We start from the raw sequence: 26,304 nt of genomic DNA on the forward strand, positions 1-26,304 counted from the left end.
GTGGTTACAGGCAACGTGGGCTGGTTACAGGCAACGTGGGCTGGTTACAGGCAACGTGGGCTGGTTACAGGCAACGTGGGCTGGTAACGGGCAACGTGGGCTGGTTACGGGCAACCTGCTGTGCTTACAGACAATCTGGGATGGTTACGGGAAACGTGGGGTGGTTACGGGCAACCTGCAGTGCTTACAGACAATCTGGGGTGGATACGGGCAACGTGGGGTGGTTACGGGCAACCTGCTGTGCTTACAGACAATCTGGGGTGGTTACAGGCAACGTGGGCTGGTTACGGGCAACCTGCTGTGCTTACAGACAATCTGGGGTGGTTACGGGCAACGTGGGGTGGTTACGGGCAATGTGGGGTGGTTATGGATAAACTGAAGTTCTTATAGGCAATCTGGGGTGGGTACCTGTAATCTGACATGGGCACCGCAATCTGGAGGGGGTCATTGGCAATTTGGGGTGGTCAGAGGCGACGTGTGGTGGTCAGAGGCGACGTGTGGTGGTCAGAGGCGACGTGCGGTGGTCAGAGGCATCGTGGCGTGGTCAGAGGCATTGTGGCGTGGTCAGAGGCATCGTGGCGTGGTCAGAGGCAACGCGCGGTGGTTACGTGCAATCTGGGGGGGGTTACATGTAATCTGGCGTGATTACGGGGAACCTGGGGGGGTTATGTGCAACCTGGAAGGGTTACAGACAATCTGGGATTGTTACTGATAAACTGAAGTGCTTATAGGTAATCTGGGGTGGGTACATGTAATTTGGGGTGGTTACGGGCAATCTGGAGGGGGTCACTGGCAATTTGCGGTGGTTACGGGCAACGTGCGGTGGTTACGGGCAACGTGCGGTGGTTACGGGCAACGTGCGGTGGTTACGGGCAACGTGCGGTGGTTACGGGCAATGTGCGGTGGTTACGGGTAATCTGGGGAGGGGTTAGGGGTAATTTGGGAGTAAACTGCAATTATTACTATAATAAAAAGTGTGTGTTTTATTTTTTTGTATGTTTGTCACTTTTTGTACTTTATACATTCATTTTCACTGTATTACTATGATTACTGTGATATTTTCTATCACAGTAATCATAGTTCAGTGACAGAGACCAAATTGGTCTCTGTCACTTTAAATTTTCAGAGCTTGGCTGGTTGTGAAGCGCATGCGCACTTCATAACCAGCCATGACGTCGAGGAGGAAGGAGCTCCGTGGATCCGGTGAGTATATGGGGAAGGGAGGGTGACTCGGGGACGGGGGTGACAGGGGGGGTGGGGGGCGACTTGGGGGGGTGGGGGGACATCACTTTTTATCCCCTGTCACCAATCATTTATGGTGACAGGGGATAAAAAGTGCCGGGAGCACATGGTACAAGCGATCAGCGGTATATAGTATATACCGCTGATCGCTTGTACCGGGACCCCACAGGGGGGTCCCCGATGACTGCCCCATGCTCTCCGCTACCTCCGGTGGCGGAGAGCATGGGGCTTTCATTCATTTTAACTTTTTAATCGCTGTGCACAGCGATGGCGGCGGCCATCTTGGAAATGATGGCCGCCGGGGGAGGGGGGTTAGTTATCGGGGCACTAGGGGGGTCTGATCTGGGGTCTGATATACACTTATTTCATCTCCCCCCGCCGTAGATTCACGGCGGGGGGAGATGAAAGGTGGCGGCGGCACCGGTAATCCTCTTTACCGACGGCCGCCGCTATAACGTTAATAGCGGCGATCGTCGGTAAGGGGGGGGGGCCGGGACGGACCTCACACACTGCCCCAACCCCTCAGCTACCTCCGGTAGCCGGGGGGATGGGGTGGGGGCCGTCCCGGCCCCGCAGCCTTATTCTCTGCCATCGCCGTAAAAAGCTGATGGCAGCAGAATAAGGCCCATTAGTGACCGCCGTAGAAAGCCGTATCGGCGGTCACTAAGGGGTTAAGCAACAAGTCTCTTCAACCTAATTCAGATATAAGATTTTAAGAAGACTAAAAGGTTAGACATGTCTTATTTTCTATATATATAGCCTTAAAAGCTATAATATTGTAAGTTAAAACCATAATGCAAATACAAACACTGTAAGAAACACAAGTCTGCAAAGGTGTCAGTGGACTCTGATGTTAATAAACCTTACCTTAGTGCAGTAAGGGCATTCTCCATATATGATGTTAAAGCTCTGTCTACTTGAGGGGAGACCTTTTAACCACTAAAAAGGGGGAAAAATACATCCTTTACTTAATATTTTATCAATTATACTTTAAAAGCAAAATTTTGAATCTAGCTTTATTAGGTATTTTGACATTTGGATATTGGTGTATTTGGCTATAAGCACACAGAACTTCAAACTTATGAGCAGAGCTTATTCTGCGGCTATTTATTTTTACAATGTTTTTTTTTTTGTTTGTTTGTTGAACTGGTTCTACTGGTTTATGAATCCCTATGTATAACTGGATCAAATACATATTACTACTAATGTATAGTACATTAATGTATGGGGGTAATAAACAAAACTTATGGTGGTAGTGTATGTTACTTTCCTGGCCTGACCAGAGACAGGTGTGTTGACGATGTATAAGTTCAAGGGGTTGAACAGGATTAGAAAAACATGACTGTTTTCTAGTATTGAAGTTACACTCAAAGTGAGTGGGACTAAGCTGTCATATCACACATAATTGTAGGCAATGTTTTTGGAAAAATCTTTATTAGTCATGGTCAACCCCTTTGCAGAGTCCCACAAACATAGAGCCTCCTGCAGAACGTTATTTAGTTACAGAAGTCAGTTATTATTTACATTGCCTTGCCTTATAGAAATAAAGGTACTGATATTACATGGTCAGACACGGATGTATAACTATTTTAAATAAAGTTACTGGGGTGATTTTAGTAATGGGTCAAGACCCTGGGAAATTCTGCTATTTCTATTCCATTTATGTTTCCATTGTTAAAGCTCCATACTTCGATAATCATGCTCTCAAACTTTGGTGCCTTTGAACAGGCACATACCTCATATAAACAGGCTTGATGAAAGGGCTGTGCACAGTGGGGATCATCACAAACTTGTTCTGGGATGGCGGAGTCAAGCCTATAGGCATAGCATATTCCACAGTCCATAGTAAAATCCTGAAAGTAGGGGAAAAAGTCATATAATGTAGAACATTAAACCAGAACTGTCAGCTAAAAATGCAGTCTGGTATATGTAGCCTCCACAGTACCGCACTATGTTGACTGACAGGCTACTTTATATGCATATATATATGAAATTACACCAGTATTTGTCTTACATAGATTGATATATCTGGGTCCATTTACACAGATTATCTGCCAAAGATTTGAAGCCAAAGCCAGGAATGGATTTGAAAAGAGGAGAAATCTCAGGCTTTCCTTTATGACCTAATCTCAGTTTATAGTCTGTTCCTGGCTTTGGCTTCAAATCTTTGGCAGATAATCTGTCAGATAATCTTTCTGTGTAAATGGACCCTAAGCCAGTGTCTGTAAGGGGATGGGAGCTCATAAGAACTATAGTCCTTTGCTTCCTCTGTTAATCCTACTTGCAGAAAGCCCTGGCAGCATTAAAACAAAGGTGCATTACAATGATTCCCTTTCTCTCTCGTCTACCCTTTGAGCTGGTTTGTAATCCCACCCCTTTCGATGCTTCTACAAAATTGAAAGAGCAGAAAGTCTATCTGATTAATTTATCTTACTTTTTTACTACCTTTTAACTAGCAGTTAAAGTGTCACTGTCATTATAACTTTCGAAATGTAAATCAACAGTGATGTGATATAAAGCAAGTTTGCAATATACATTCATTATTTATTTTTTAGATATCATGGAAAACATGGCACTTGCTGTTTTTGACATTTTTTTTTCCCTCAAAAAACAGGAAACAGTCAGAAAACATGAAGTCCTGTGTATCCCAGGCCATCTGAGTGCTCACAGAGAGAAGACAGTTATTGATTGATGGACACATTGAGCCGTGACTCTCTGTACTGGCCGGAATTCCTGTGTTTAGTCTCTTTTTTTCCAATCAGGACAAGTCAGAATATCTGCCTTCAGGAGACTGGGCCTGAATTTCTGGCAGGGCTGTGGAGTCGGTAAGTCGCAGCTCCGACTCAGACTCCTGAATTTTATCAGGACCAACTCAGACTGCCGACTCCTGCTCCTTCATAAATAGCCAGTCATATACCAGGGGAGTTATCTATCACACTGGCTCAGCAGCTTCTCCCTAATGTATTACATGATCCTGAGGCGACTTCTGAAACATACAAAGGAAGCTTCTCCTGTGTGTGCAGTGGATGCAGCCAGTCTCCAGCCTCCATGTCCTGAACAACTTAGAACTAGACTAGATGGAGCAGGTGGTCTTTTCCTGCTGACAATCTTCTATGTTTCTAACTAAATATTCACCATACTTAAAGAAACACTGCTAACACTGCCAGATCCCTGTAATATAGAGGTCAGTCATAGTGATATAGAGAGGGGTCACACATAGTGATATAGAAGGTCACTGTGGGGGCACGCAATAGCACGCACACACACACAGCCTGCTGCAGCCATAGCATACACGCACACCCACACAGCCTGCTTCAGCCATAGCATACACACACACAGCCTGCTGCAGCCATAGCACACACAGCTTGCTGCAGCCATAGCTCACACCACACACACACAGCCTGCTGCGGCTATAGCACACATACACACAGCCTGCTGCAGCCATAGTGCGCGCGCACACACACACACAGCCTGCTGCAGCTATAGCCCACACACACACACACAGCCTGCTTCAGCCATAGCACACACACACAGCGTGCTTCAGCCATAGCACACATACACAGCCTGCTGCAGCCATAGCACACACAGCTTGCTGCAGCCATAGCACACACCACACACACACAGCCTGCTGCGGCCATAGCACACATACACACAGCCTGCTGCAGCCATAGGGCGTGCACACACACACACAGCCTGCTGCAGCCATAGCACGCACACACACACAGCTGCAACCATAGAACACTGAAGAAAAACACACAATCTTCTCCCAGAGAGAAAACACCACACTGAGGACAGAGGTTACTGCTACACTACTTATGTCTTCTCCTCCTCCTCCTCTATATTATACAGGATATCTACATATTACACTGCTGCTCATATACAATCATCCAGCATCAGGGGCGGGCTGGGCCGGGGGGCAGGGTGGCATCTGCCCCCGGGCCGGCCTTCCCCAGTACATTACAGGGCCGCGCTGAGGCTGCTTACCGCCCCAGCGCTCTCATCTCTGCCTGTGCTGCAGGGCCGGTCTGTGATGCCAGTTGCAGCTGAAGCTGCTCCCCGCCCCGTTAAGCCCCGCCCCCTGTGTACCGTCCCATGTTCCTCCTGGCTCGGGACTTCCTGTATTACACAGTGTGGAGAGGAGGAGGCTGGGCTGGCTGCTAACCTCCAGCTACACAGCGTCCTCCAGCTAAAGGCTCCTGCTTCCTGACCATCCCCCACGTGTCCTGCTCTGTGCTCAGCGGCTATAAATGCAGGTACTTCGGGTTGTAGATAGGAAGGAGGTCGGGACAGAGAGGAGAGGGCTGTCTGCTGGGCTGGGCTGACAGAGGCAAACACACACTAGCATCTGTTCCCCCAACCCCTTGTAGCTGCTGCCCTTTACCCCCTATAGCTGCACCCTCTTCCACAGGCTGCATTGCCCCTCTGCACCTGTAGTTGATATGTACCTCCTAAGGCTGCTGTGTGAGCCTTCCCCCCAGACTGCTGTGTTCTCCCCTTCAGGCTGCTGTGCCCCTCCCCCCCCCCCCTTTCAGGCTTCTGTGCCCCCCCCCCCCACACACACACACACTTCAGACTGCTGTGCCCCCCCTTCAGGCTGCTGTGCCCCCCGTCCGGCTGCTGTGCCCCCCCCCCCCTTTCAGGCTGCTGTGCCCCCCCTTCAGGCTGCGGTCCCCCCCCTTTTCAGGCTGCTTTGCCCCCCCCCCCACACACACACACATTTCAGACTGCTGTGCCCCCACACACAGAATGATACACACTCATAGAGAACAATATACGGTCATACAGAACCATACAGAACAACATGCACCCATACAGAACAATACGCACCCATACAGAACAATACGCACCCATACAGAACAATACGCACCCATACAGAACAATACGCACCCATACAGAACAATATACACCCATACAGAACAATATACACCCATACAGAACAATACGCACTCATAAAGAACCATACAGAACAATATACACCTATACAGAACAATATACACCTATACAGAACAATATACACCCATACAGAACAATATACACCCATACAGAACAATATACACACATACAGAACAATATACACCTATACAGAACAATATACACCTGTACAGAACCATACAGAACAATATACACCTATACAGAACAATATACACCCATACAGAACAATTTACACTCATACAGAACCATATACACCCATACAGAACAATATACACCCATACAGAACAATTTACACTCATACAGAACCATATACACCCATACAGAACAATATACACCCATACAGAACATACAGTACAATATACACCCATACAGAACAATATACACCCGTACAGAACAAAACGCACCCATACAGAACAATACGCACCCATACAGAACAATACGCACCCATACAGAACAATACGCACCCATACAGAACAATATACAGCAATACAGAACAATATACAGCAATACAGAACAATATACACCCATACAGAACAATATACACCCATACAGAACAATACGCACTCATACAGAACCATACAGAACAATATACACCCATACAGAACAATATACACCTATACAGAACAATATACACCTATACAGAACCATACAGCACAATATACACCCATACAGAACATACAGTACAATATACACCCATACAGAACAATATACACCTGTACAGAACCATACAGAACAATATACACCCATACAGAACAATAAACACCCATACAGAACAATTTACACTCATACAGAACAATATACACCCATACAGAACAATACGCAACCATACAGAACAATACGCACCCATACAGAACAATACGCACCCATACAGAACAATATACACCCATACAGAACAATATACACCCATACAGAACAATACGCACTCATAAAGAACCATACAGAACAATATACACCTGTACAGAACCATACAGAACAATATACACCCATACAGAACAATAAACACCCATACAGAACAATTTACACTCATACAGAACAATATACACCCATACAGAACAATACGCAACCATACAGAACAATATACACCCATACAGAATATACACCCATAAAGAACCATGCAGAACAATTTACACCCATGCAGAACAATATACACCCATACAGAACCATACAGTACAATACACACCCATACAGAACCATACAGTACAATACACACCCATACAGAACCATACAGAACAATATACACCCATACAGAACAATATACACCAATACAGAACCATACAGTACAATATACACCCATACAGAACCATACAGTACAATATACACTCATACAGAACAATATACACCCATACAGAACAATTTTTTACTCAAACAGAACCATACAGAACAATATACACCCATACAGAACAATATACACCAATACAGAACAATATACACCCATACAGAACCATACAGTGCAATATACACCCATACAGTACAATACTCACCCATACAGAACCATACAGAACAATATACACCCATACAGAACCATACAGAACAATATACACCCATACAGAACCATACAGAACAATATACACTCATACAGAACAATATACACCAATACAGAACAATATACACCCATACAGAACAATTTACACTCATACAGAACCATACAGCACAATATACACCCATACAGAACAATATACACCTATACAGAACATTATACACCCATACAGAACATTATACACCCATACAGAACAATTTACACTCATACAGAACCATACAGAACTATATACACCCATACAGAACATACAGTACAATATACACCCATACAGCACAATATACACCTGTACAGAACCATACAGAACAATATACACCCATACAGAACAATATACACCCATACAGAACAATTTACACTCATACAGAACCATATACACCCATACAGAACATACAGTACAATATACACCCATACAGAACAATATACACCTGTACAGTACCATACAGAACAATATACACCTATACAGAACAATATACACCTGTACAGAACCATACAGAACAATATACACCCATACAGAACAATATACACCCATACAGAACAATTTACACCCATACAGAACAATATACACCCATACAGAATATACACCCATAAAGAACCATGCAGAACAATTTACACCCATGCAGAACAATATACACCCATACAGAACCATACAGTACAATATACACCCATACAGAACAATATACACCCATACAGAACCATACAGTACAATACACACCCATACAGAACCATACAGTACAATATACACCCATACAGAACAATACGCACTCATACACACCATACAGTACAATATACACCCATACAGAACCATACAGAGCAATATACACCCATACAGTACAATATACACACATACAGAACAATACTCACCCATACAGAACCATACAGAACAATATACACTCATACAGAACAATATACACCAATACAGAACAATATACACCCATACAGAACAATTTACACTCATACAGAACCATATAGTACAATATACACCCATACAGAACAATACGCACCCATACAGAACCATACAGAAAAATATACACCCATACAGAACAATATACACCAATACAGAACAATATACACCTATACAAAACCATACAGAACAATATACAGTACACCTATACAGAACCATACAGTACAATATACACCCATACAGAACAATATACACCTATACAGAACAATATACACCCGTACAGAACCATACAGTACAATATACACCCATACAGAACCATACAGTACAATATACACCCATACAGAACAATACGCACTCATACAGAACAATATGCACCCATACAGAACAATATATACCCATACAGAACAATATACACCCATACAGAACCATACAGTACAATATACACCCATACAGAACCATACAGTGCAATATACACTCATACAGAACCATATACACCCATACAGAACAATATACATCCATACAGAACCATACAGAAGAATATACACCCATACAGTGCAATATACACCCATACAGAACAATACGCACTCATACAGAACAATATACACATTTTGTAGGGTATTTTGGAGCATATTATATAGTAGTCAGTATGTTGGAGGTCACCCAGCTTCCCCAATATCTTTCACTCAGTATAATATGGTCATCCAGCTTTCCCACCATTTTATACTCAGTATATTATGGTCACCCAGCTTTCCCACAATCTTATACTCAGTAAGATGGAGGTCACCCAGCTTTCCCACCATCTTATACTCAGTGGCTGGTAGCCTCGGGGAGCTGCATAGTAGATCTATACTGTACAGCTGAAAACCATATCAGCACAATTGTGCTAATTGGTTCCCTTTAAGGAGCACTCCAGCCCTTACCTATTATTACCGTCCCCACATCAGTGCAGGGACGGTAGATGGCACCCCGGGGCTGTACTTCTGCCAGTGGCGATGTTCCAACAATTCGGGTAACGTCTCCTTCCCTTCTGGTCATTTGTGACAGGGAATTCCTACTGGTCTGTGTGAAGGGGCCAGAAGTCACCTTGTCAATGTAAGTCTATGGGATGGTTCCTTGTCAGCTCTGAGCCGTCCCATATACTTATACAGTAAAGAGATCCCCGACCCCGTCACGGCGAGCAGTAGGAATTCCCTGTTTACAAATGACTGGAAGGGCTGAATGTGTTATCCGAAGTGTGAGAACAGTGCTACTGGAGAAAGTATTGGAGTGGGTGGCATCTACCTTCCCTGCACTGATGTGGGGAGTGTAATAAGTGAGGGCCTAGAGTGGTCCTTGAAGGATGGGCCGCTAGCCGGCTACTCATGGGCCAGTGCTGTGTGCTTGCCCCCCAGGCTAAAATTTGCCAGCCAGCCCCTGTCCAGCATCCAGGAAAAGAACAGCAAAGATCTCCCCCCACACAATGGACTCTTCCAGCTCAGAAACAAACTGCCAAATAGTAACCGACAACTTTTCCATGACCCCCCTCTTATCTAATAGGGCCAGTGTCCCATTACTGATATATTCCCTGACCCCCCTTATGTAATTGGGCCAGTGTCCTATTAGAATGTTGCTCATAATATATATTCATGAGCAAAACTTGTAAAATTCATATCAAAATTCATTTCTACATTTTTTTAAAGCTGGAATCGTTAAATTTTTTCCCGACTCCAGCCAAAGCTAGCTCCGACTCTGACTCCACAGCCCTGATTTCTGGTAAGTTCAGCTTTGTTTTATAGCATGATAACAACAAAAAAATTAATGAAATTATATTGCAAACTTGCTTTATTTCAAATCTATTGCTGATTTAGATTTTGAAAGATATAACGACAGTGACACTTTAAATTGTAGGAATTCTATAATAAAGGTGCTCACAGCCTTCAAATTAGTTATTCGGTAATATTTTCACGTGTACGAATTTGCCCTTTTGTGAAGAGTGTTTTTGTTTTTTTTTGGATTGTACTGCTTGTAAAAAAAAAACATCACTAGATGCTTGTCTAATATATGAAGCCAGCATGTTGTGGGTTAAGGCAAATTTCAATGTTCACATGTGTATATTTATTCACTCAAACTACAGGTATTTAATGCTGGAGAAGAACTATTTTCTCCTCCATATTCACTGGCACTTTGTGATCCAGGATCTAAGTGCTTTAAAATGAAGAGTGCCATGGCAATTGCAGGTTTCCCAACTCCTGATAAATACGAGGAGATTTCAGAAGTGATTTTCAAGTTTGAAAGATTAAGTAAATATTGAGCATTTAGGGGGTAATGGTTGAACAAAATGACTTGTTTGTTCTGTACAGGTAATTATTAGTGTACTTTACGACTGTCCTTGCACCAGTCCTCCTGCTGCTTGTGGCAGAGTATATTATATAAATATACCCTACTGCTTTCATTGATATGTGGCAGCAGTGTGCTCCAGATAAACTTACAGGATGAGGAGCACAGGCTGGATATGCTGAGATGTTGGGCTGTAGATAGCAAATAATAAAAGGTCAATTAAAAACTAAATAGTAGTTGGGCTGGAAAGCCCTATGTTCTTTACATTAGTTTACCTTTTCTAAGATAAATACAAGTCTTCATTGAGGTAAGAATTTTGATGGTTAAAGTGTCACTGTTATAATAGAAAACTTTTGACAAGTCATAGAGACATGTCTTAAGTTTTGATCAGTTTGGGTTAGAGTTGATTGAACTCGAACATACCCGAACCTTCCACATTAGATTGCTGATGTCTTCACTGTCCATGCAGAAGGAGGAGCGTGCCCGGGGACCGCCTGGAATTCCGGGATTCAGCCTAGGTAAAGGCGCTCCATAGACTAAAGGCCCTATTACACCAAAAGTTGTCTGACAGATTATCTTACAGATTTTTTCAGCCAAAGCCAGGAATGGATTTGAAAAGAGAAGAAATCTCAGTCTTTCTTACCTTTACGACCTGTTCTCTGTTTATAGTCCGTTCCTGACTTTGGCTGAAAAAAATCTGTCAAATAATCTGTCAGACATCTTTTGGTGTAATAGAGCCCTTACATTATGAGCCCGACTGATGATGTAACACACCCAGGGGGGAGAACACTTAGCTCGTTCTCCCGATTGGTATTTGTCCGAACACTCAGACCCGGAATGATCAAAAGTTTTGACATGTCTCTAATGAAAGTGACACTTTAAATATATAGATATGTACAATTCCTACATAGTAATGTGTACACCAAGGTAGTATACTATGTATCTGCAATATATAGTGGGTCCCCAATATATGGGGGTCCAAGAGTTAGTGGCCATGTGGTTCAACAAAGTATTTTAGTCGCCGACTATGGGACAACCGACTATGGGGACAAGTTGTATGGACCAGTACAGACTGGAATGGAGCCAAAATTGCCAGAACTAGCTAGGGAATAGGGCTTAAGGGGCAAAATTAGGTCAGTTGTAGTTAAGAGCTTTTAATGTAAGGAACTGAATTCAGCACTAGGGATGGTCCGAACCTGCCGAGGTTCAGGTTCGTATGAACCCGAACGCTCGGCAGCAGATTCCCGCTGTTTGGATACAGCGGGAGGAACGCCTATGGCTATGGCTGTATCCCAGTTTTCCAGGCGGTCCTCCCGGGGGAAATCATTACCGAGGGTTCGGGTTCGTACCATCCCTATTCAGCACCTCTCAAAATGAAGTTAAATGTGTTATCTGGAGAGTATAATATGTATTACCCTACCTCACTCTCCAATGCTCCACCTGCAAACTCCACGACTAATGCCATTGTGGCTTCCACAAAAGTGAGTTTCTGAAAGCAGACCTTCAGGAGCTTGTGGATTATAATCCTGAGGTTCGAGAAAGCTATGTTGTGGTGAGGAGGTGCTATTGTGGCAAATAATATACATAACCCATGCAGGTAAGCACACCTGTCTCACCCTGTGGCTGTTTCAACCTATGATACTGTCCAAGGCAAAAGCGACATGGCTAACTTAAGATTGCCATATTTATATAACTTACAGATTTGTCAAAATCCGATCTTGATGGGAAATCAATTTCTAAAATGTCTTTCAAGTTTTGTAGCAAACCAACCTCAGGATCCCTACAAATGAAAACAAAACTATGTAAATGGTTTATAACAGCTTAAAACGACTCTGTACCCACAATCTGACACCCCCCCCCCCTTCCCCAAAACGCTTGTACCTTCGGATAGCTGCTTTTAATCCAAGATCTGTCCTGCGGTCCGTTCGGCAGGTGATGCAGTTATTGCCCTAAAAAACAACTTTAAAACTTGCATCCTGTGCCAAACAGGAGTATCTGTGCCCTAACTTTGCACCACCCCTCTGTCCCTCCTCCCCACCCTCCTCATCATTAGGAATGCTCCAGGCAGATTGCCTCCTATTCCCCACCTGTGTCAGCCTAGCACATGGGCTGGATCCTTAGGCCACCTGTGCAATGTTCAGCATGTAGAAAATGTTCCAGTGGTATTACTAATGATGAGAAGGGTGGGGAGGAGGGACGGAGGGGTGGCGCAAAGTTAGGGCACAGATACTCCCGTTTGGCATGGGCTGCAAGTTTAAAAGTTGTTTGTTAGGAAAATAACTGCATTACCTGCCGAACGGACGCCAGAACAGATCTTGGATTAAAAGCAGCTATCCAAAGGTACAAGCGGTTTGGGGGGGGGGGGGGGGGGTCAGATTGTCGGTACAGAGTCACTTTACATGTACTGGCTAAACAGACTTTGTACAGTGTAAAGGTCCTTTTATACTCTGTGATTTGTTGGCTGCAGGGGCCATAAGCAAGGGCCAATCAGTAAGAAAGGAAAAAGGTTACAGCACCTTAAACGGGGAAAAGTTCAAATTTTATAGGCGCAAGGATCTTATAAAAACATGCACAAAAACAAAGTCATTACTCAGTGTTATGCTTGAAGCTTTTTGCCTTGTAGCCTTGATCACAGCATATTTTAAAATGGCATGTTACTTCTCTAAGGCTGCATACACACGGACGTGGAATGCCTGTAACGGACTTCTCCCCTCGCCTGGGCAGCATCTGTCATTAGATGCTGGGAGCAGGGGAACTGTACAGATATGCGCGGCGCTGTAATGACAGCGCCGCATAGCTGATTCATTACAGTGCTGCACATATCTGTACAGTTCCCCCGCTCCCACCATCTTATCACAGATGGGGGGGGGGGGAGAAGTCCGTTACACACATTCCACGTCTGTGTTATGTGCCGAACACGAAACGTGTGAATGCAGCCTAAATAGCGGGAAACTGGAAAGAGACAGAAGCTGCACTGTCTCCTGAATATAAGACACAGGCACTTTTTAGCAAGATATTTCCTTGCTAAAAAGTGTCTATTTTGGTGGTGAGAAATGAGGGGGAAGCCTCAATTTACCTTCAAGTACAGGGTTGATCACATTAAACAGGCAGAGAGGCTTGGCTTGCATTTAAACAGCCCAGCTTTCTTAGGCTCTCTCCCATTCTCTTCTGCACACAGCACATGTTAAGTCCTGTCCCCAATTTCTGTGTTTTGTCCTGAGAGCTGTTACAAGAGACAGATATCCCCCAGCAACAGGCTGTGGACAGCAGATTGAAGGGAAGAGAAACAACTTTGTGCAAGACATTATAAATATAGAACTTACCATAAATGTACATTGCTGTTCAGCTTGTCTTTTAAGGGCTGTACCACTGAAAATAAGTCATACAAGTTGGGAATTTTATTTAAACATCATTATTTAATTTTAAATAAACATTTTAACTTTTTATTTTGCAGATTTAAAAAAAAAAAACTAGAAAGACAAGAACACTTTTCTTAGGGAACATCAAATACAAACCATGGTCTGCTCCAAGGAAATAACTTTCTGGAAACATGGTTGGGTGTCTTGGATCTACATCAATTGTTATGGACACATTGTTGCCTGAAACAGTAAAATAGCTTTAAAATATACTCTTTGTAATATAAAATTGCAGTCATATAAATAACTAATATAAGATAATAGATATTATGTTGAGATGGAAATACCTCTTTAAAAAGTCATATTACCACATGGTGAGCTCACAAAAAGCTAAACCACCCATAAATTGCACATTATTTTTATTTTATCCCACAAGATAGATATATACAAAATAAATATTTTTTTAAAAGGTATAATATATATGGTTAAAATAGGAAAGCTAATAAAGGGATTAACCAGGATAAGAAAGAAAATACTTAAAAAAAAAAAAAAAAAAAAAAACAGTACCACCTTTGACCTTTATGGTGCGTTTACACAGGCAGATTTATCTGACCAATTTTGGAAGCCAAAGACAGGGAATCTCAGTCTTTCCTTTATGACCTACACCGTTTATAGTCTGCTCTTGGCTTTGGCTTCAAAAATCTGTCAGATAAATCTCTCTGTGTAAACGCACCCTAAGTTCTGGGGGGGGGGGGGAGCAGCCATGTTTTTCTATGCCTGTATAACCCCCTTAAGAGTACAACTTATTCAACACAAAATATCTCATAAAATATTGTTGCAAAAATGAATGCGCAATAAAGTCGTATATGCTTACCTATTGCAATTCTTCTCATGGTAGCGCTACGTGTTGGCTTTTCTGGTTCCAGGACCCATGTTTTTCTGTCAATTTCATCTAACGCATCCCAAAAAACTTTTAGCGACTCCAAGGTGGATAAAACTTGATTGTATATGTCTTGTATATTACTCTGTTATAAAAGAGGGACATTCGCTTTAAATACATGGAAAAAAGAAAAAAAACATTATAAAGAGGAACAAACAATGAATGAAAAAAAAAAAAGATAGAATATATTAGTATGAGGAACCTTTGTTTTAAAGCAAATCTGTACCAAACACCATCCAGCCCAAACCGCAGGTACCGTTGCCTAGACTTCATCATGCCATGTCAGATCATGGCATCTGCCTTTCTCCTGGGGTCAGTATTTTAGCTAAACAAAAAAAGTTTTATTCTGGCAGCACAGTGAGGCATGGTTTCAATAAGGCAGGGCCTACAGCATCAGTGTCCTAGGCCTGCAGCTCCCTGGGTGACCCCTTCATCCAGCCCAGGAGCGTGCCAAAAAAGAAGAGAGGCGCTGCAGGCCTCGGGCACGGATGCTCTAGGCCCCGCCTCACTGAAACCATGCCTAACTGCGCTGCCAACAGCCAAACTCCCTCCTACCAATCTGATACTGAGCTGTCAAGTGACGTGTCAGGGGGTTAAGGATAAAGGTAAGTTTCTTACATTCATCCTCTGCACAATTTTTGTGATATTGGCAGTTTATGTAATATGGTAATGAGTCGTTTTGGTGCACAGGGTGGCGCTTCCGTCCTCAGGACACCCATCTGCCCCACCCCTACCTAGGAAGGGTGGGTAGGCTGGAGTAGATAGCATATTAAATACGAAGGATGAAGGTAAGGAAATAACGTTCCTCAGCACCCTGTGCCCTATAGGGACATGACAGCAGGTTAGATCCTTATAGGTCAGTGTCCCTTTAAATCTTATATTACTGATATAACCATAAAAGGGGCTTTGGTGAACATCACCACAGTGAGATACTGCCATGCTTCACTTCTAGAATATGCGTTATAATACCTGCCATAATTAAAGTAAACATCGATTCAATCTCACTTATATGTTAAGCGTAAGTGCTAAAAATGTTATAAAAAAAAAAAAAAAAAAAACATAAAAATGTAGTCAGGAACCTTTCCTGTCTACTATATACACCAATTATCAGTCTGACCTTTTGTTTTTAGTTCTGTCGGTGAAATTACCATTGCCTCAAGCATGTCTCATCAATGAACATAAACACTAAAGGAAGTGAATAGAAAACTTCAGATTTGTTCCGGTGTCATGGAACTATATTAATATGAGAAGCACTTGTAACAAAATCGGAGCAAGTACCTGTGTAAAACATGCAACAGTTATTACTTTGAAGAGGCTTTTTTTTTTTAAACTTAATACCTGAAAGGATATGATAATGTCAGTCACTTAACCACCATAAAAGCCCTCATCGTAAGTACCACTATTTCCATTTTTTAATAATTTTCACACATCCCTGGAATGTGATCTTACGTGCTTGAGGACACTTAAAATTAATAGTGTAATTTTCATATGTCTGCAAAAGTTGCTTTTCATTTCTTTACCTTTTCTTTACCACCGACATAAATTTGCTTATAATCACTTTTATTCCCATTCTATTGAATATATTAAAGCGGCAAAAAGGAAAAATCCATTTGTAGCTGGTTTTCTGAGAACCTCGATTAAAACACAAGAGGTTTGGTACAGATATACAAATCAAATGCTTTGCCAAAAAGTATTCGCCCCCCTGCACAGTGCCTAAAATGTCATACTGTCACACCACATGGTTTGTGGTCCTAAAATAAAGCTTAAAGGGGTTATCCACCTAAGAGCTAAAACATTAAATGCTAGCTGATCTTACTCACCAAGTCCCCCTGAGTATTGTGAGCTGTCTCCTGTCTTTCTAGCTGCTGCCATTCCTGAGTTACAAGTTTTTTCAAAAGCCAATCTATGTCCAAGATAGGAAACTAAATTTCCCATCATGCATCTCCCTGATTGGTCCATTTGCATATTCACCCCCCTTAGCTTTCTTTCCTGCATACTGCTGTCATTATTATTGCAAAGTAAACACAGGACTGTTTTCTTTTCCACTGATTTTGCATCACATCCCCCCAGTATGTATTCCGTACTAGCTGATGGTGTAGCAGAACTGACGTACCCATGGTGTAGCTATGTGCTGCATAATGGTCATCTGTTTATCAGGGATGGGGGGTGTAACGTAGGTTTAGATCTCTGCTTGTTGACTGTGAATCAAAAGATTCTAGTTCCATCCAGACCATGGGTCTCCAAACTGCGGCCCTCCAGCTGTTGCAAAATTACATTTTCCATCATGCCTGGACAGCCAAATCCAAAGCTTTAGCTGTCCAGGCATGATGGGAGATGTAGTTTCGCAACAGCTGGAGGGCCCCAGTTTGGAGACCCATGATCCAGACTCTATAACACAATATACAGAGCTGTGACACAAAGGCAGGTACACATGCCTGCATACACTGACAGCAAGCAGAGATAGAACTATAACGTTTCATATTACAGAAACTTAGGCTCAGGGACACGTGTAAGTCTATGGAAGCAGCAGTTTCACTAGTGAACAGGTGCATGGAGATGGTGCAGATGGTGCAATTCACTTCAATGGCCCCTAAAATTGTCTGTGGTCGCGGATTTGATTTGGGATTAGACAATTTTGCGGGACATGTGAATGCAGTCTCAGATGTCTAATTGGCTCCTCAGAAGTCACATGACTGTGCAGTGACTTCTGCAGCTGGAGGTCTTAATTGCCATGTGTAGCTGCTAAAGTGTCTCTGCTTGTAGAGCAGGGGTGTCAAACTCAAATACACAGTGGGCCAAAATTAACAAAATTGGAGAAAGTCGCGGGCCAACCATGATATTTAATAAGGAGTGCGTGCAGCGTTTCTGGCACTGCCTATCCTAAAGTAAATGTTCCCACATGGTAGTTACCCATTATATCCCTCAAGCAGTAGGTAATCCCATAATTGTGCCCCATGTAGTAGCCCCCCATAGTGCCCCACATACTAGCCAGGCCTACTATTATAGCCCCACATAGTAGCCAGCCCTTCCAATAGTCTCCTATATAGTAGCCAGCCCTCCAAATAGTCTCTTATATAGCAGCCAGTCCGAGCGGCTGTCCGGACCACCCATATAATCTGCTGCAACGTCAGGCGGGCCAGATTTAAACACAAAAAATTGCAACAGCTCACCAAAATGGCAAGATCCAGACCCACTACAGTGGGTTAAAAGCAGCCCGCCCAACTGCCAAAAAAACTTCCACAAAAATAATAAGGCTCTTGGTTACCATTTCAAAATGGTGTAAACTACCCCACCTCGTTACACAGTGGGCCAAAATAAAAAAATTGGAGAAAGTCACGGGCCAACCATGATATTTAATAAGGAGTGCGTGCAGCGTTTCTGGCACTGTCAGAGCAGTGTGCAGCGTTCCTGGCACTGCCTATCCTAAAGTAAATGTCCCCATTATATCCCTCAAGCAGTAAGTAATCCCATAATTGTGCCCCATGTGGTAGCCCCCCCCCCCATAGTGCCCCACATACTAGCCAGGCCTACTAATAGAGCCCCACATAGTAGCCAGCCCTTCCAATAGTCTCCTATATAGTAGCCAACCCTCCAAATAGTCTCTTATATAGCAGCCAGTCGGAGCGGCTGTCCGGACCACCCATAATATAATCTGCTGCAACGTCAGGCGGGCCAGATTTAATACAGCAATGGAAAAGCTCAGCGGGCCAAAAATAATGGCATTGCGGGCCAGATTTGGCCTGCGGGCCAGAGTTTGACATGACTGTTGTAGAGCAACAATATATATAAGATCAGTGTAGTGTGCTAATTTACACAAAGTCAGGGTTTACTGGGGTTGAGGGAAAAAGAACTATACTTCTCATGATTCCTTCTTACCACCCCTATGCTGCCATAGTAAATGCAGTTGTTGTATAGTGGTCTAGTCCACAAATAAAGAAACAGCAGATAAAAGTTTTGTGCAACTGGTCAAAAGTAGAGATGAGCAAATTTACAGTAATAATGAAACAAATCGCTTCATTATCTCTGAAATCTGCTTATCAGCCGGCTGCCATGTAACTCACTGCCGCTCCTCCCTGGGTGCCTGAAAAAGCTGGAACCAGTCCTGGGAAACTTCTCCAGTGAGTTATAAGGCAGCAGGCCGATAAGCAGATTACAGAGATAACGAAGCGCTTCATGTAGCCAAATACCATATGACCATAAGTACAGGATGTTACAGAAGAAAAAACTAATCAGATATAGGGTAGTTTATGTGTGTAAATCTTGCGCAAGATTATAGTAACTATAATATTAATGACCTTGTAGAGGGGCTAAAGAGTAGAATCTCCATTTTTTGCAGATAACACTAAATTGGGTAAAGTAATCACCACAGAGGAGGATAATATCATATTACAGAGGGATTTGGAGAAGCTAGACGCCTGGGCAGAGAAACAACAAAATTTTATATGGATAACTGTATGGTTATGCACTTGGACCGTAGTAATACTAAATACAGTTATGTGCTAAATAATAAAACACTGGGTAAACCTACTTCCGAAAAGGACTTGGAGGTATTGGAGAACTGTAAACTCCACTTTAGTGATCAGTGCCAGGCAGAAGCTGCCAAGGCTAATAAAATAATGTGATGCCGCAAAAGAGGCATAGATCCTAGAGATGAGAATATACTTTTGCCTCCTTATAAGTGACTGGTCAGACCAGACATGGAATACCCTGTACAGTTTTAGGCACCAGTATATAAGAAAGACATGGCTGAACTGGATGCGGGTGCAGAGGAGAGGGACCAAGGTCATTAGAGTAATGGGTGGGTTACAGTACCAAGACAGGTTATAAACTTTCGGGCTATTTAGTTTAGAAAAAAGACATCTTAGGAGGCTATCTGATTACAATGTACAATATATGAAAGGGCAGTACAGAGATCTTTGTAGTGATTTTTTTTTTTTTACACCTAGGCCTGTAGACAAGGGGGCATCCTCTACAGCTACAGGAAAGAAGGTTTCCCCACCAGCACAGACATGAATTTTTTTTATTGTAAGAGCAGTGAGACTATGGAACTCCCTGCCACATGATATTGTCATGGTTGATTCATAAATTATGTTCAAGGGAGGCCTGGATGCTTTTCTTGAAAAATATAATATTACAAGTTCTGGGCACTAGATTTTCATGTGATAGGACGCTGATCCAGGGATTATTCTGATTGTCACTGGAGTCAGGAGAGAACTGTTCTCACTGTGATGGGGCAATTGTCATCTGCCTCATAAGATTTTCTTGCCTTCCTCTAAATCAACACAGTAGGGTTTCTGTAGGTTGAACTTCTTTCTTTTCAACCTTATTAACTATGTTACTATGTGGTGTATAATAGAATAAGTAACTAATAATGTAACAGTTATAAGGCTATTTTTATGAAGCAGAAAACCCCACGCCGTGTTGTGTCTAATAGAGTGTGACTCCATGGTGATCTGAAACCTATGTACCCTGAAAAAAATCATACACAATTTTAAAGTAGTAGTCAACTCTGTACGACTATATATATCATAGACTTTTACTCCTAAAACACACACATACATGTAAAAATATATTTATAATTCCAGTAGAAAATAAAGCCATTTCAGATCTATGGCTTCATTTCAAACGCGTTAAGAGAACCTCTCTCATTTTTATTTTTTTTTTTCAATTCAAGTACCAACACACAAAGGTGATTTTCTTTTCCCTTTTCTCTTTCTACGGCAAAAAAAAATGTAAAAGCTGAAATGGAACTCCTTTAAGCAAAGCCATCCTTTGACACATTCATTTCAATGAATAATCATAGCTCGTACAATGTCACGTTAATGATGGCAAAAGGATAGTGTCATTTACAACAATCCTCTTTTCAGGCCGTCATACTTTAGGGCATCTTGGGTTGCACAGCCCCATTAGTCATTTTCAGTCCACATATGTATCACGGTGATGCATGGTCAGAACGTTCAGCAATTATTCTTACGGGGCACTAATATTGTCTGCGTTGGGCTTTGGTGACAAAGCCGCTAAACATTTAATGAATAACAAATTATCCCGTTAATTAAAATAAAATCTACAACTCAAATAAATGAATGCTTTAAAACTTGTCATTGAAAAGCACTTTGCATTTATTTGACTTGCACAGGAACAGAAGCAGCGGCAGCATCGCCCTTGGTGCTGATTTCTTACCACTCTAAATGTCTCCTCTGAGCCAGAATACACTAGCTGTTTCTGATCATGCTGTGAGACACCTGCACTGGCTAGTAGACTTGTCATGACGCACAAAACCCTACCATCTTCAGCTTGACATTGTGCAAGTTATAATTATTCATCCAAATGAATATGTCACTGCACCAGCGGCAGACCTCTCATCAGAGCAAAAGAAAAATACATCAAAACATTATCAACCCAGCAGGAAGACAGGGGCCATAAGGAAAATTACCCATTTTTAATATGGATGCCAGAAACTGCATCTATTATTTTTTATTTTTTTCCAAACAAAATAAAAAAAAAAAAAAATCTTCCAAGTTTTTGAAGTCCGATAGCGTTACCGAAACTTAGCTATATTTAGGCGTAAACAAAGCAAGATATATCATTCCATGTTAGCAATTTTTTCTGTAGTGATGTAGGAAATGGTTGACTCTAATAGAATGCAGAGGGAATGATCATTTGGCAAATTACTGTTAAGCAGGTTGTCAGGCACTGGTATCACATGTACATTGTGATGTGTAGGGTGGAAGCACGGCGTTCATTTATAGAAAAACCTACATCTTGAAGACACACATGAGAAATTCATCTCTACACACAAAGATGGCTTTGTGTGCCTTCGGTTTCTATAAAATGCAATTATATATCCAGGGGATCTACTGAGTCACAAAGAAAAAAACACTCAGAGGAATGAATAAGCTAGAATCTGCTGAAAAACTATACACAAAGCAGCACCAATATGCACAACATAAGTGTCGTACACTTAGCGGTCCTTAAAATAACATTACTATATCTGCACAACTTGTTCTGCTTCCTGATGACAAACTGAGCTCTACCTCTGCTATGGGTGGAGAAACCTGGTGGACACAGTCCTTTTCAGGGTTCTTAAGAAAAAAAAAAAATCACTTGTGCACCTTTACATTTTTACCTTATTACGTGTTTAAAAAAGTGTTTGCTGTAACAATGGTCAATCAATAAGCCCTAAAGTCTTTAGGGTCAGTTCACGCTTAAGAATCAGCGCTGAAATTCCAAGCGGAATCCCTGTGGCAGACTCCATTCGGAATTTATACCTTAATGTAAGGTATAGGGCACCTCCGCTCTTAGCTCAAAGAATTTACCTGTCAATTCTTTGATCGGAGGCGCCCTATACCTTACATTAAGCGCTGAGGCAGGCTAAATTCCATGCGGAGTCCGTGACGGGGATTCCGCTCGGAATTTTGGCACCAATTCCTCAGTGTGAATTGACTCTTAGTGCAACACTCCACCCTGACCCTCCTTATATTAAGGCGGTGCTCTGCAGTGACGCCGCTCCGACTGCTTATAACTGCAGAGCACCATGTGAATTATTTATGAGGAGGGGCAATGATCAGTGCAATGAGGATTTTAGTTCCACCCCTAGTGCTACAAATTGAATTTTTTACATATTGATAAAATTGAAAATTTATTTTATTCTCAGCAGCTCCTGCTCTAAGGGTACATAACACAGGTATAGCTATATTTTCTGCACTAGCTGTGTGGTGGAGAAGCAGATTGCAAACAAAGTTGGGAATAGAGAAAATACTCAAAGTGAACATGACTTTAATCATCCCATATGCAAAGTTTATCATGAAATTCTTGCAGATCTGTTTACATTGCTACAGCAATGACATTCTTAAGGTGGCCATACACCTTAGTGGCCCAATGATCATCCGGCTGTCATATATCTTTCTTGTCTAGTGACTGCACTCCCTATATACCGGAACGTTCAGCACAGCAAATCAATTGTGTGTTTTCTATGGTGAGGGGAGGGATAAGCCGCAACTAGAGAGCTCTGGCTGTGATTTGTCTCTCAGAGAACAAAGGGGTCAGGTGGTGATTTTTCCATCACACCAGACTCCCATCACCACTGACATACATCAACAGCCGAACCCACCACGAGTGGCGTGCACGGCCGACTAAGGTATAAGTTGTATAGGGACCTTTACTAATGTGATCACTGTAGCTGATCCCAAGTTGCAGCAAAGTGCTATACATACTAGAAGATATAGATATGAAGCATAAAAAAATTACAATTTATATTGTGCCAATGTTTCAAGTTATTTTTCCTAAAGAAATTGAAGGCATTAAGCAATTTAAGATCACTCCGCACAGACTAAAATTGCTGTTTACATAGTTAAAACAGGAAAAACACTGCACTAAACCGTGCTATAGTGCTCATTTGGTACCTAAATGACTGACAAAACTTTTAGTAGCGAGTCTTCTGCTCAGTCTCAGTGCACTTTCTAAAAGATGGATAAAAATGCAATAAAAAAGTAAAAATGTAGAAATGTGACTTATAGACAGCATTACCATCCTGCTTTCACGAGATATTTAAGATATAAGAAAGACTCCAAAGAGCACCGTAAGTGGGGGAAAAAAATGAAACATTGAAACTAATTAAGGTGATATTTCAAAAACCATAGTAGGCGGCATTCTGAAGTGACAGCGTGACGTTTGCCTTTGATCTCAACCTGCAAATCTGTAAAATTTCACTCGGAGAAAGGTGGGTGCGTCTATGTATATGCAAGGTGGTGACATAAATACATCTGTACAAAGGCATAGGGTTCATTCATTAGCAGCAGCTACTGTATATTATGCTCTTCCAAAAGGAGCACTAAAAGTGCAAAGGCTATAAAAGTACACGGTATAAAAAGAGCTCCTAATATCCTTCTTAAATACAGATATAAAAACTTATGGGAAATGGATAGTGATCATGAATGAGGCAGACACTGTCAGTAATCTCACTGAAGAACACTACAGTCAGTCTCTCCAATGACTATGGCAGATTACCAGACAGACTTCCGATCTCTTTACATCAGTCTGTGCGCGGAGAGGTTTTTACTGCCAAAAAATAAGAAAACAGCATCAGCTCAAGAGGTCCTTTATATACACCAATAATTTGGAAGTAGATAACCGATATAGCAGTAAAATAGTGGAATTTGAGACCATAATTGTATGGAATATTACACTAGTATCTGGTTCTCAAAATATCGACCTGAACTAATAAAAAAACCTGAAGAATAAAAGTGGTATTCCAGCTAATATATATATATTTTTTTATTGTTATTGAGCATTACATGGACTTTTTGGACGTTTGTGGATAACAATGTCACCCATTGTGACATCAAAAAGACCCATGACGTACTGTAGTAAAAATACACTGTGAGGCAATGTTCACACAACGTAAGAGATCTGCCATTCCTTGACCCGGGCGAGTCACGGTCTCTGAAAAGATTATCCTGGGGGGTACTGCAGTACCGTCCGGACTATCTTTGTAGCCGGAGGACTCTGATGCGGGCACATTCGTGCGCGCCCACATCAGAACTCCCCACAGCACTTAATGGAGCGTGCGGCCGAAGCCGCTTGCTCCACTGTGTGCACTGACAGGGTTTTCTGCAGCCGCTATTCAATGAATAGCGGCTGCAGAAAACTGACATGTCAGTTTTCTACGGCGCCGCGAGGGACCCGGACAGAGTGTATAGTAGGGGTATATACTCCGGCCGGGATTCCCTCAGAAGGCAGCACAACGTGAGTTCTGCGGGAATCACGGCCATTGTAACAACTAACGTTGTGTGAACATAGCCTGACATCACAAAGATCCATTTTATACGCCAGGTCAGAGGGGGCAGAGCCAGCATTGCTACCCGCCAAACCAGCAAAAACACGTAACCCAGCAGTAGCAATGTCCAGATATTGATATAAGGGCAAAATATACATAGATGGGGCTCAGTTAAATCAGAGATACAGTTCATAAATTAGCACAAGCTGTGTAGAACAATGAAGGAATCACAATCACCCATTGTGACATCACAAAGACCCACTAGGACATCACAATCAATGTCACCTGTAATTCATGGCAAGCACCCACTATATGGAGGGTATCAGCTGTAATACCTAGCCAACACCTAGGAGTATAGAGCAAAGTCTGTACTTCCTTCTTGACAACACTATGTGGGATGTCAGGAATGGGTTAAAGGGCAACAACTCTGTTGCCTGAAATCCCCTGCATGAAAAATGATTTTAAAATCAGAGTTCAATAAGTAGTAACTAATGGTGACCCGCCATTATTTTCTGTGTTCACTATGGCATAATCTTTATGTCTGCAGCTCCACATACACTTTGTGTTCTTCTATCCTATATGAACACATATTCTAAATGACTACCATATGCTGTGTGGTGTAGCAGGCAGTATACTCAGAATGTAATATCTAACATTGGGGAAACCCTCATTTTTCGTATAAATATTTTATTGAATGGTAGCGGGCAGGTTATATGAACTGGAGGGATCAAAGGAAAGAAATCAGTGTCAGTTTCCCACAAATACTAGTTGTCTCGGAGGTGTGATCCCCTTGTGATACCTTGCTATATACTGATTTGATTATTTAGGGCAGGGCAATGCTGAGCCATCTGCACATATATGTTACACGTTAACATTAGTGATGATCGAATAGTACGCTATTCATGCTATACGATTGTGTTCGAATATTCGAACGATAACACAGTAAAAATTTGATTCGCCTTCTCACCCCCCTGGCGCTTTTTTCCAGCCAATAAACATGCAGGGGGGAGTGACAGGCACTAGTAATAGGCAAAACTTTAAGAAAACCTCTAACTGTGATTGGCTGGCTAAACTATGTCACCTCCTGAATATAAGAATAGTGATTTCAGATGCGTGTCAGTTGCTGGTTGGAGCTAGAGAGGGACAGACTCTATACCAGGGAGAGAAAGCTTTTAGGTGAAGTTAGGTAGGAATGAACCCCTAAAAGCCCTTGTTAGGACTAAAAGTAGAAAAAACCTATATTTAGAAGCTGTTGTGAGAAAGGCAGTGTGTTCAGACATCTACTAATAGTGTATACGGCTGTATACT

At 42.3% G+C, this 26,304-nt stretch overlaps 1 protein-coding gene across 3 annotated transcripts in view; it reads right to left on the reverse strand.

Moving 5' to 3' along the window:
• FANCL (FA complementation group L) overlaps positions 1-26,304 on the reverse strand; it is a 66,221-nt gene that overhangs the window by 12,234 nt on the left and 27,683 nt on the right. For all 3 annotated transcript variants that reach the window (XM_069954609.1, XM_069954610.1, XM_069954608.1), the window contains 6 exons: positions 15,156-15,306; positions 14,441-14,524; positions 14,249-14,294; positions 12,624-12,705; positions 2,979-3,095; positions 2,110-2,181 (listed from right to left, as the gene is read on the reverse strand). In XM_069954609.1, the coding sequence (XP_069810710.1) occupies positions 2,110-2,181; positions 2,979-3,095; positions 12,624-12,705; positions 14,249-14,294; positions 14,441-14,524; positions 15,156-15,306 (552 nt within the window). The remainder of the gene's footprint in view (positions 1-2,109; positions 2,182-2,978; positions 3,096-12,623; positions 12,706-14,248; positions 14,295-14,440; positions 14,525-15,155; positions 15,307-26,304) is intronic.

This window comes from Dendropsophus ebraccatus, chromosome 15, assembly GCF_027789765.1.
Source record: "Dendropsophus ebraccatus isolate aDenEbr1 chromosome 15, aDenEbr1.pat, whole genome shotgun sequence".
Classification (NCBI taxonomy): domain Eukaryota; kingdom Metazoa; phylum Chordata; class Amphibia; order Anura; family Hylidae; genus Dendropsophus; species Dendropsophus ebraccatus.